Below are 12,914 nucleotides of genomic sequence, written 5' to 3' on the forward strand. Positions count from 1 at the left end.
TGTAGAGGTTGGCAAACTAGACCGTGACCATCCTCCCTCAGCCCTTGCTGGGGACCAGCTGAGGGCAAACCCCAGTCCCCAGTGTCGGGAAAGGCTGAGGTCTGCTCTGGAAATGGTCTCTGGCCACGCCTGGCAATTGCCAGGTCCGCCCAGGATGAAACCAAGCTCGGCTCAGCAGAAAAGTGCACGGACATTCCTGGCTGCAATGGAAATTCACCCAAAAGCGCCTTTGAAAGGGGAGGTGTGTTTGGCTGGGTTGTTTGCCATGTAAAACGAGCTGCCTGCGTCTCGTCTTGTGACAGCGGTGAAGATCCAAGGCCGGGAAATGATTTTGGATGTGGAGGGGAAAAATGGACTTAGCAGTTCCAGCCGGCTTTTCAGTTTCTGGATGCTTTGTGCAACCTTGCACATTTATTGTTTTCCAAATCGCACGAAGCCAAGGAGTTTCCAAGGAGATGCCTGGCTCCGCGCAGCTTCCCCAGCTCAGGAAGTGAGAGGGCAGCTTGGAATCCTTTTTCTGGTCAGATGGTGGAAGGTTTTTGAGTGCCACCAAGCCCAGGGGCAAGGAGAGCGAGGAGGAGAGGGGTGCTCCGGAGGGACCTCACCTGGGAGGCTCCGGAGCAGGGTGTCCCAAACTTGGCACACTTTCTTTTTTTTAAATTTTTTTTTTTTATTTCAGAAAAGGGAGAGGGAGAGAGAGATAAAAATATCAACGATGAGAGAATCATTGATTGGCTGCCTCCTGCACACTCCCCACTGGGGATGGAGCCCGCAACCTGGGCATGTGCCCTGACCTGGAGTCAAACCTTGACCTCCTGGTTCATAGGTCATCGTTCAACCACTGAGCCACGCCGGCCGGGCCCACTCTTGATTTTTTGGGCCACACCTTCTTTGGGGGCTGTCCTGTGCCTTGTGCCCTGCATCCCTGGCCTGTGCCTACTCCCTGAAGCACATCCCTCCCCCCGCCCCACTGCGGAGGTGTGACAACCAACATGTCTCAGACACTGGCAGATGCCACTGAGGAGTAAATGCAGCCTGGGGGAGAACTACTCAGGAGGACAGATGTGTAAGCCCTGCTGGCAGCTGTTTCTGTCCAGAGGTGGCCAGCTGCCCGTCAATAAAAATCTCAGCTGCTTAGAGGCCGTCTGGGATCAGGGGTCCTGAAAGTCCTGGAGGGGGTTGGAAGCGGGTGGGGGCTCCGTGCTGGATAGGAGATAACGCCTGTAATTCACTATTGGGCCTTGGAGGGTCTCCGTAACACATCACAATGTTGAATTGGGCGTCTACTTATTGTTTAAAACCAGTCTTCGTCACTAGAACATAAGCCCCTTGAGGGCAGAGACTCTGGTCCTATTCGTGACGTATCCCCAGCAACTAACTCAGAGCCTGGTACACAGGATGTACTAAGTGAATATCTGCTTCAGGGAGGGAGGGGGGAAATTAGCCAGCGTCTGCTGCATGCCCACAGCTGGGAGACACACCGGGAGGGCGGCTTACAACTCAGATGGCTGGGCCCCAGAGATTCTGATTCAGCAGGTCTGGGGCGGGGCCCAAGCATTTGCATTTCTAACAAGTTCCCGGATGACTAGGCAGCAGCCGCTGGTCCCAGGACCACACAGCTTGAGAACCACTGGTCTGAACCCTGAACCTCTGGCTCTCACTCTTGGCTTGGGAGAGTTCAAAGGCTGGATGCCCAGGCCACACCCCGACCAATGAAATCAGAATCCCTAGAGATGGGACCCGGCATCTGGGTGACTCCAGTGTGCAGCCCAGCTCGGCCCTCTGCCTTACGTTCTAGTGGCGAAGACTGCTCCGATTTACCTCCCCGTGCAACCCTCACAGCCCGTAGGAGCATTCCATTCTTAGGAATTAAGAAACTGAGACTCAGATCTTTCCCAAGGTCCCTTAGCTGTACCACAATTCAACCCTCGTCCTTTGATTCCAGGCACCATGTCCTTTCAGTCACTTCGCTTGTCTGTCCCCTTCAGCAGGTCAAAAATCAGTGCTGGCTTCCCCCCACCCCCTCTTTAGAGCTAATATTCATTGAGCACTTACAAAGGGACCACGGCTGCTGTCCTTATTCTGACAACAAATACTTGCCTACCATTATTACTCCCATTTGAAAGAGGGGGAAACTGAGGCACGGAGGTGGGGCAACCCGACCTTGGTCACTGACCCAGGAAGTACTAGAGCCAGAATTGAACCCAGCTGTCTGCACTGCACCGAGGGGCTCATGCACGGGGCAGGAAGAATGTCGAGATGGAAGGGGAATCTGGACCAGCATGGGGCAAGCACATGCGGAAGCCGGGAGTGTGGGCAAGGGTGGGCTGCAGGCCCCGAGCAGGCAAGCAGCTGCGGCCCCAAAGGTGGACAAGTCACAACTTGGAAGAAGCTAGGAGAGTGCGGGGACATACCTATACCCAGGAGATGCCCATGTAACCCTCTGCCTCGTCCATGCTGCAACTTATATTCTTGTCGCAGCAGTAACCAATCCCAAGGCGTCCAGTCAAAGCATATGATGGGCTAATAGCAACTGCAGAGCACAGTGGGAAGAGAGAATAATGGCTCCCTTGAGTATCAGGGGTGTATGTACCCCAAATGCGCTCAATGCAGCCTCATTGTACGCCCCCCCACCCCACCTGTGCCATGCTGACCCTTGCTCCTCCCCGTCCTGCCTGGTCCCTCCAACTTCCTACATTTGTTGGCTACCTTCCCAGCTCTGGATCCTGGCTCTGTTTCCCTGAGTCCAGCAGTTCCCCTCCCACTGGGCACAGTGTCATTGTGGTTCACCCCCCTCGGCTCTCGTGGACCCCCTCATGCTGAGTGTCCCCCCACGCACATGCCACCCGGGTACAGTGATGAGACCTGAGCCCATGTGACACCGCAGGGCCTTTGATTCCTCTTGGCACTCAGGTGAGCACCAGGCTGAGAGACCCACCACACGGGGCCCCGCGGCTCTTCCTGAGAGTTAGCTTGCCAACCCACATACAATCCATACACTTAGTTAATATTCTTCTTCAAATCATCTCCTGTTTCAGCCTTTGACATGTGTATTAGAAATGGAATGTTTACATGCAAGAGGGAAGCTAGTATCCCTTGCCATTAACAGAGTCCCGTAACAATAGAGAAAATGAAAAAAAAGAAGTAACTTCTAACTAGGTTCTGTTGTCTTTCAGAGTTTCAGCGCCTGCCTGAGGCGGGATGCCTTGCTGTTAGAAAGGGAGATCCCACATGAAAGAGAGAGGTAACCGACAAATTGGATCAACCCGTTTGCTCCTGGACCTTCTCAGAAGGAAAACTTCTGAAGAGAATTTTCTCACCAAGACACAATGGTGTTTAAGGCCTGGCCCCTGCCCTTCCTCACCAGACTGCCCACGGGGCACAGGGGCCCCGCTTCCCCTGGGCTGAGCCAGTTTTAGAAGCGAGCCAGTCAGTAGCTTGGCTGCGGCACCGGCACTGGAAGGGATCCGGCTGCTTGCAAAGCACAAAAGCATTTCCCACTCCACAATGGGTTCCAGATCTCCCGGGACAAAAAGAGGGGCTGGCGCAGGCACTGGAGCCCTCTGATCGCTGGCCCTCACCCTTCAGACACCATGCCTTCCTGCCCTGGCATTGGCCTCCCAGGGAAGGGGTGGTTCTGCTGGTGTTAATAACCATTAGAAGTCAAAACCCTAAAAAACTTTAGCGCTAAGAGCAAAGCCTTGCAAGGTGAAAACTCACAGCCCCTCTGTGTTCTGTTAGACTCTTTTCATGGCCGCTGTTATACACCTGCTTTCTTGCATTTCCTCTGATGCACAGAGCAGACAGTGCCAAAGAGACTCAGTGGCCACTCACCTCCTGCCTACAGAACAGGAGGCTTGGAGTTGCTAGAGCCCTGGCTGGTGTGGCTCCGCTGGTTGGAGCATCATCCTATACACTAAAATTAATTTTAAAAAAATTTGCTAGAGCTACCACCTGCTTTCCACCAATTAGCTAACAATTTTTCTAGAGATTCTGGAAATCTGTACACAAATGTTCATAGCAGCCCCAAACTCACAACAACTCTACTGTCCATCAGCAGGTGAATGGATAAACAAATGATGGCATATGGGCACCATACATACTAGGGTGTATCCGTACAATACAGTATCCATACAATACTCCTCAGTAATAAGAAGGAATAAACTAGGAATCTCAATTATGCTGAGTGAAAGATGCCAAATCCTATATAATAAAAGGCTAATATGCAAATAGACCGAATGGCAGAACAACCAAACCGAACAACTGGTCGCTATGATGTGCACTGACCACCAGGGGGCACACGCGGAACATGGCGGGCATCAGCAGCAGGTGGCAGAGCTCGGACATGGCGGGTGTCGGCCGCGGCGGGATGGTGGAGCAGGTGAGCAGGGGCGCCAGACCAAGGTGGGGCACCAGTCGCTATCATTGGGGTGAGCCTCTGGTGGTTACTGAAAATTGTTTGCTCCTGCACGAAGCGGTCCCACCCAGTGCTCGTACCTGCTGCTGGTGTTGGCCCTGCTCGCACCTGCTGCCTGCACCCAGTGCTAACCCCAATCACTCAGCGCCCGTCAACTGCTGGTCCCAATCGCCCCTCAGGGCTTCTCCACCTCGCCCTGCTCCTGAGGGGCGATTGGGGCCAGCAGCCACCTCTCGCACCCGCTGCTGGCACCGGCTCCAATCGCTCCGTGTCGTCAGCGGGTGTGAGAGGGGCTGGCGCCGTCAGTGCGTGGGAGCGGCGGCAGTGGGAGTGGGGCTGCCGGCAGACAGAGGACTGGGGGCCGTGGTGGGAGGGACTGGGCAGGGGCATGGAGGATGAGCTGAGACCCGCCTCTGTACCCACTGCAGCCTTACAGCCCACAGTTCCTTTCAAGGTGCACAAATTCGTGCACTGGGCCCCCAGTTAAAAAATAAAAGAGTGCATAGAATATTTTTCCCTTTGTAGAAAATTCTAGAAAATGCCAACCTATACTGACAGTAGATTAGGGGCTGTGTGGGAATGGGGGGGCGGGGAATGGGCAGGACAGGAGGGAGAGATGACAAAGGGGCACAAGGAAATCTTTCATTTGTTCATTACCTGGATTGAGGTGATGACCTCATGACAAAAATGTCAAAACTCCTCAAATTGTACACTTGAAAGACATGCATCTAATTATGGGTCAAGGAAAAATAAAGCTGTTAAGAGAAAAATGTGAGGAGCCAAATAATATGTGGACTACTGGTGTTGATCCTCTGATTAAAACTGCTCCACCACCATTTCCTTGGAATTCACTGTGCTCCATGAATTTCTTGAGGCACTGCTGTTGCAAAGGTGGGCGGTGCTGAAGTTCTCATGGCAGCAGTGGTGCAAGCAGGCCTGGCCGCAGTGAAGACAGAGACCCACAGACACGGGCAGGCATGGCCCAGAGAGAGCCTGCTGCCCTCACTCTGCGGCTAAACTCTCGAGGTTTTTTGAAGAATCTAAAGATTTGAATTTTCTTCCTCTGTGGATCTAGTTGGCCTATTTGAGGACCGAATGCCCTGGGAACTAGCTGCCAGCTAATCACTGGCAACATCAAAAGCAAACAGAGCAGTTAGGAGACCGCAGCAATAATCCAGGCAAGAGGTGGTGGAGACCCAGGCCAGCGGGGAGCAGGGGAGGGAGTGAGGAGGGATGACACTCGAAGGTAGAACCAATCGCATTTGCTGATGGAGTGGATGTGGGGTGGGACACAGAGAGGCATCTAAGTGAACTCTAAGGTTTGGGATGGAGCACCTGGAAGTGAAAGCCCTGAAAGGGCCTAGAAGCATCTGGAAGTCGGAGCCACCAACTGAGATGAGAGGGCTCCAAGTGGAGCGTGCAGGCGGGAGGGTGAAAGTCTGAGGGTGAGAGCGGGCTCCTCCTGTAGGCTGCCTCTGGGAGAGCCTGCAAGGGGGGCGGGGGATGAGCTGTGGAGAGGAGGCAGAGAAATTCAGCTTATCTGATATGCTGACAACCTAATCCAGGCGGTGCTCCTGGCTTGTCCTGATCCTCCAGCTAATAACCTCATTTTTCCAGGTGCATTTTTAATAGGCTGATGCATCAAAATGAGCGTGTAGGGGAATTTGAGATTATTAACATTAACAACCACAATAACAACCAAGGTGGGAAAATGCAATGTGACTCAAGGGCACGCATTGCAGAGGGTGGCAGGAACCACAGAGGGGCCTTGCATCTGCACGCGTTGGGCCCCGTCTGTGTGATGGGGCAAGCGGGGCTGGCCCGGTGCAGGAGGAGTGATGGGACTTGGCTCGGAAGCTCAGAAGCAAAATGCAATTAGAGAAAATCTGATGAGAATTAAATGACCCAGGATTGCCTTTAAGAAGGATTTGGTTCTCTGAGTATTCTGAGCCTGGAAGGGAGGAAGAAAGAGGGAGGAGGAGGGAGCGGGAGGGAGAGAAGGGAAGGAGACAGCTGCTTACCCAGATGTTTGTCAAAGACAAAGCACTCTACAACCCACACTCCCGCTATTTCTTACCACCCTGTTCAAATGCAGGTTCTCAGGCCTGACCCCAGCCCCGCTCAATCAGAGCCTGCATTGTGATTCAGTCCCCAGGTGACACTGTGATTACTATGCACGCGGTAATGTTTGAGACACGCAGGCCTACACTGCTGTTTTCTAAATGTCAGGCATCCACCAACCATCTTTACCATGTTTGCCATATCCCCTCACAACACGATTAACAATCTTCAAGTCAATTCATTTTTCAAAAAGCCTTAAATATGCTTATTTAAAAATAACACTTTAGCCTGGCCAAGGTGGCTCAGTGGTTGAGCGTTGACCTATGAACCAGGAGGTCGTGGGTTTGATTCCTGGTCAGGGCACATGCCCTGGTTCGATCCCCAGTAGGGGGCATGCAGGAGGCAGCCAAGCAATGATTCTCTCTCATCACTGATGTTTCTATCTTTCTCTCCCTCTCCCTTCCTCTCTGAAATCAATAAAAATATATTTTAAAAAATGACATTTTATATCACTATCCTCAGCGGAAAATCAGCATCATTTGTCATAAGTGGAAATCACCATAAAAATGCATGAAACAAGATGAACGTAAAACAATGCTGTTTCAGCTCTGGCTGGCTACTGCCGCCTGCCCAGCCTTCTTAGCCTGAGGTCCTCACTCTATGTAAAAGGGAAATCAGCCCGTGTTAAAGGGATGAGGGAGGCATTGCAGCATCCAACCGAGACCTACCTCTTGACGAGGCAAGACAGTGAGAAGCTAGGAAAATCTCTGGGCAAGTGGAATGGGGAAACTACGGCAAGAAAATGAAACAAGGCCAAGCAATTTGAACCTTTTACAGCCAGCTGGCGAACTGCAAGACCTTATCTTCCCCAACCAAGGACACTTGGGAGCAAATGGTTACTACCTCCCGCCCTAACCAGAGAATACATAGCTTAATCACCCTGGCCTGGGAAAATAGCGAACAAAGACCCACTCAGTGCCATGTGTGCCAGTTAAGCCCAAGGACAGATGAAGTTGGGGAATAAATAACAAAAAAACAACAACATTAAAGCCAGACAGACTCAAGATAAAAAATAAAATAGACCAAAGAATAATCCCAAATTCCCCTACACGCTCATTTTGATGCGTCAGCCTATTAAAAATGCACCCGGAAAGCTGATGAATGTTCCACTGAAACCCTCCCCTAAGATTCTCACCTGCAGGAAAAAAGGGGATAGAAAGCCCTCAGGACCAAGACTCAGTACAGGCTTGTCTCACACGCCCAGGCCCCGCCCCAGACATGAACTTTTTATCTCTTCCTAAACTCTAAGGGTCCCCACAAGACTTGCAACTAGGGGAGTGGTCGGCAGCAGCAAGTTGACCAAGGCTCACCCCCTGATCCTGTCTCCAAGGACCCCCATTTCTCTAACTTCCCAGTGAGCTAAAGCAGCCCCGCCTTGCTCACTTCTATCACCGTGACCTTCACTTGCCTTGGCTCACTTCTTTCCTACAACATTTCTAGGGAGTCAACGCAGAGCACTGCCTAGACCGGCGGTCGGCAAACCGTGGCTCGCAAGCCACATGCAGCTCTTTGGCCCCTTGAGTGTGGCTCTTTCACAAAATACCGACTTCTGCGCATGGGCCACGAAGTTTCAATCGCACTGTACGTGCGCGCCCACAAGTGGTATTTTGTGGAAGAGCCACACTCAAGGGGCCAAAGAGCCGCATGTGGCTCGCGAGCCGCAGTTTGCCGACCACGGGCCTAGACCCACCCCTGCTGTTTCTTCCACCCTAATTTCTTCCTTTGTTTCACTGTCCTAGGCATTAATAAATAGACTCTCAAACCCACCTGGACTCAGGTCGTGAAATCTTTCCAACACCAAGTCAAGAACCCACACACTACAGGCTGGGCTGAGGCAGCCCCGCTCCGGGCCTGTCCCTGTCTGGTAACACTGAGATCATCACAAGGATGTAAAAGGATTGAAGAAGGAACAGCTTTCTCACTGTGTGATTCAATGATATCAACACTATGTCCATGTCACACACCTGCTGTCATTTCCCATCAGGTCGAGCTCCTACACCTTTAGAACGAGCGCTGTTCTATGGCAGTGTCCCTGCCCCATACCTCCTCCCCATAAGTCATTGCATCTTTTCCCCTCATCTAGAATCCTCCCCCTAAAAGGCACATTCAACCTTTTAGGGTAAGTGGATGCAAGTGGGGACTTATGTTTATCTGGAGACCCCCCAGGACCCTGGCTCTCAGGACAGATCAGTCCTCAAGGGCAGTCTCCTGCTTGGTGGTCATCAACTGCTTCAGCCCAGAGAAGCCACCAGCCCCTTTCCTAGCCATGGGCAACATGACCAAGACATACCTCCAAGTGCAAGGACAAAGTACAAGGACGAGGGGCCAGGACAAGTTGTAAGGTTTGGGGTGTGGTCTGGGGGATGGAAGCCCAGGATCATGGTGAACAGTTAAGGCTGGGTACATATCCCCAAACCACTGGGGGGAGGGGGTGGTCCAATGTCCACATGGGAAGCCGTGTAGACCTGGTCTTTCAAGTGGTTCCCATGACCACTTGGGCAATGATTTAATTGCTTTCCAGCACAGGTGAGGATGAGGGCCTAGAATTTCCAGAAATGCCTCTTGCCAAGGGGATCAGACCAAGCTCAACAATTAACAGTTAAAGTTTTTAAGGGAGCATTTCAAACCCTCCGGCTGAAACAAACTGGGGAAAGGTGAAATGGTTGCTATATCTTTATCTTCATTACATCAACTCCTTCTTTTACCATCTTAACAAAGCCAAAGACAAGTTCTTGGTCAGGCAGTGTTGTCAGTAGTGTCGTGTTGGGGTTTGGTAGATCTCAAATGGGTGCTGGCTTATTTGCAAAGCAGCTGGTGGTTATATAATGCCTATTAATAAAAATCCATGTGGTTGCAAAAACTCTCTGATCAGCAGTGATGAGGCTGTTAGTAATCATTCAAAACTTCCCCGGAGAAATTTGGAAAGGGAAAAGGTTTTGCTCCCCACCTCCACCCAGAAGATCCTTTTTCTTTCCATTGATAACAGTATTTATACTTGTTACCTTTTTATTGAGTGTTTACCATGTGCCAAGTTCTGTTCTACAAGCTCCACAGAGATCCACTCATTAATCCTCACAATAATGCCAAGTAGGAATTCTTCCTGTTTTTTTAAAACTCACCTGAGGATATGTTTTTTATTGATTTGAAAGAGGGGGAAGAAGAGGGGGAAGAAGAGAGAGAGAGAGAAATAGCCATTGATTACTTCCCGCACACACCCTGACCAGGGCCGGGGATTGAACCTGCAACCCAGGTACATGGCCTTGACTGGGAATCTAACCCACAACCCTTCAGTGTGCAGGCCGGTGCTCTAATCACTTAGCCACACTGGCTAGGGCAACAATAGCAATCTTTTATGTATATTTGGCCACAATATAAAAACGATTTTCCCTACAAAAAAGAGAAAGACAGAAAGAAGATACTTGAAATTAAAAGCATTCACTCATTCTTGCATCATTCTCTTAAAAACATCAGTTCAAAAGTTATCATTGTAATTCCTTTCATTCGTCGCACAAAGATTTAAGGAGTGTCTGCTGTGTGCCAGACAGTATGCTAAGCAGTGGGGGACCAGAGGAGCTACTCTGGCTCCAACAGGCTGTCTACATTTATAGGGGGCAGGGAGGATAAATCCCACACGGAGAAGGCTTCCCCGGAGGTGTGCAACAGCATGACACATTGGAACAAGGGCCTAGCGAAAGGGCATGTGAGTATGGGAGTGGCAGGAGACAGTGACAGAACTTGACAGTCCTGCCTACTCCTCAAATTCCACAAGCACCTCACCCCTCCACACGGGGTCCTGATGCTGTTGAAGCCCTTGAAGGTCAAAAGGTCACATTTTCAAAGATGCTGATGTGAGGGGGGTAGGTCTGCTCAGACCTGGTTCCTGGGGCGCTGACATCCTCACCATCCTCGGCCCTCTCGGCCATCAGCAGCCTTTGGGTGCTGTGGGGACAGCCCAGCTCCAACATGCAGGGAGCAAGGGAGATTTACCCCTGGATGCTCGAATCCTCCTAGGAAGCTCCCGGCCCCTGCCCCCGCTCTGGGCTGGGCACGCTCACAGGCTGTGTGACAGGTGGGAGCATGTCCGTGGCAGGGGTGGGCGGATAGCATGGCCAGATGCTGCAGGGACCAGGGGAGGAAGGTGAGGGGGTGGTAGAGTGGACACCGGTCCTGAGGCGCCTCTGGCTTACTGACCTTAGCGAGCTGCATCTGCAGCTTATTCTTCACGTCGGTCACCTCGGCGATGCGGGCGTTGAAAGCCAGGTTGGTGTTGGTGAACTGTTTCCACATCTGATCCGACAGGGTGTCAAAGAGGTTCTTGGCCTCCTCCTGCAGCCGGATGGAGTTGGCCCGCATGTTCTGCGAGTGCCGGATGTTGTCATTGCTGAACTTGGCCCAGGTCTCAGGCACGGAGATCCTGCAAGAGGCACAAGGGAATTCAGCACAGGTGAGGACCAGGGGTGTGGCAGGCCTGGGGGACCTCCAAATCCAGGGTCACTGAGCCTCGGCTCTCTTGACCTGCCGTCGGGGTCAGACTCTGGTGGGAGACTGTCCCATGTACTGTAGGATGTTTAGCTGCAGCCCTGGCCTCTGCCAACCAGATGCCAGCAAGGCCCAGCAATGCCCCTCCAGTGTGACAAACAAAAAATGTCTCTAGACATTGCACAATGGTCCCCAGTTGAGAACCCCGGGGCTCATCCAACTCCCTCATTTTACAGGTGAGGCCACTGCAGTGTAGAGAGAGCAGCTGCTTTCCCGGGTGAGTTATGGGAGAGGAGAGAGTCCCAGAAAGGCTCCTTTCCGTAACACTTCCTCCTCCACCACCAAAAGCACAGAGACGGGGCACCGTGCTGGCTGCAGGGTCCCTTCCATTCGGGGAGGTGCATGCGGCCATGCTACTTGCACTGACTTACTTGCTCAACGAATGTTCTTTGAACAATGACTACATGGCAAGCCTTGAATCTAGACACTTGGGATAGAGCCAGACACAAGAACAGCAACATCCCTGACCTCGTGGCGGTACATTTCCAGTGGAGGGAGACAGACGATAAATAAAGATGCTCACACAGGGTGTTTGGGCTATGAAGGCATTCGGGAGCAGGGTGATGAAGAGAGACAGATGGAGCGGGGTCATCATGTGTCAGGGTCATAGAAAGAAAGAAATGGAATTTATGCTCCCAGGGTGTCGAGGGGCTCATGGATTAGCTATTGCACAAAGTTGTTACCACTCAGCTCTGAAGGGCAAGAGGAGAGGGACAGGCAGGAGAGGAGGAGGCTTGGAGGATCACTGGGAGGGAGGGAGAGCGGGAGCAAGGGAGGATACGTCCCCACACCCTTCTCCTCCTTCCTCCCTCCACCTCCTGCTGCTGTCCCTCCTATTGGCTGAACTCAACCGGAAACCAGATGGCAAAGAGCCAGTCTGCAGAGGGCAGCCGCCTCTACAGCCAAGGAATGAAGGTGGGTAGGGGCCGAATGGAGACACAGGCTGCCTTGGAAAGGGCAGGCAGGGCAGGCTTTTCAGAGGCGGTGACTCATCAGGGATTCAGTCTAGGCAACAGAAAGCCCTTCCTGTAGATACAGAAACCCCACAACAAGCCACCGACAAGCGAGAGTGTTGTCCTCTGGGGGGCCTTCGAGCTGGCTTCAGTTCCTGCGTAAACCAGACGGGATATCTTTTCAAGGCCTTTTCTAGCCAGGAGGTCTGTCCAGTTCTTAAATAAAGTCCATTTCTATTCTCGGGCAGTAGGAAAAAGAGAGTGAATTTTCTTAAATAGAAGTCTCGTTCCAGACGTTTTAAAGCACGCTTGGATTGCATGGTGGGTAGAAAATTTCAAGCATATATCATAGGTGGTGGTTCTGTCCTGGCTTTCGCAGGCGTTAATGTCCAGCAATAGACAGGGGTCTCGGGCTTCTGGAGGTGGGAGCGGCACCGTGCCTGCAGGGCTGTCCTCCAACAAAGACCTGAGGCTCAGAGAAGTGAAGTGTCCTGTCCAAGGTCACACAGCTCCTCGCCATCAGATGAGGGAGGAGGCACCAAGCACAGCAGAAGAGAGCAGCAGGTTCACCCGCTGCTATATGGGGCACTGGCAATGTCAGGAGCAGCCACCTGGGAGCCCTCGCCCTCGCCCTCCTCTGGAGCAGGCGGCTGGGCTCCAGAGAAAATGACCCGCTAATCGCAGTCTCCCCGGGGAGATGTGCCAGGGCAGCCCGTCTCCCGGCAGGCGGAGTGCCTCGGTGGGAGGCGGGACGCGCTTCCTGTAGCCTGTGTCCTCTGAAGACTAAAGACAGAGATGGCAGGCGTTGCTGGGGAGGCAGGAAGGCGCCGGGATAACACGCACAGGCTCAGTGTCCACCCAATGCGGGCTCAGATCGCGGCTCG

The 12,914-nt window shown here is 52.3% G+C and overlaps 1 protein-coding gene across 1 annotated transcript in view; it reads right to left on the bottom strand.

The window, feature by feature from the left end:
- The window catches only part of TEKT5 (tektin 5), a 37,903-nt gene that overhangs the window by 14,323 nt on the left and 10,666 nt on the right, over positions 1 to 12,914 (bottom strand). The window contains exon 5 of the mRNA XM_006096331.1: positions 10,730 to 10,952. Coding sequence (XP_006096393.1) covers positions 10,730 to 10,952 — 223 coding nt within the window. The remainder of the gene's footprint in view (positions 1 to 10,729; positions 10,953 to 12,914) is intronic.

The sequence above is a fragment of the Myotis lucifugus genome, unplaced genomic scaffold (genome assembly GCF_000147115.1).
Source record: "Myotis lucifugus unplaced genomic scaffold, Myoluc2.0 scaffold_176, whole genome shotgun sequence".
NCBI lineage: Eukaryota > Metazoa > Chordata > Mammalia > Chiroptera > Vespertilionidae > Myotis > Myotis lucifugus.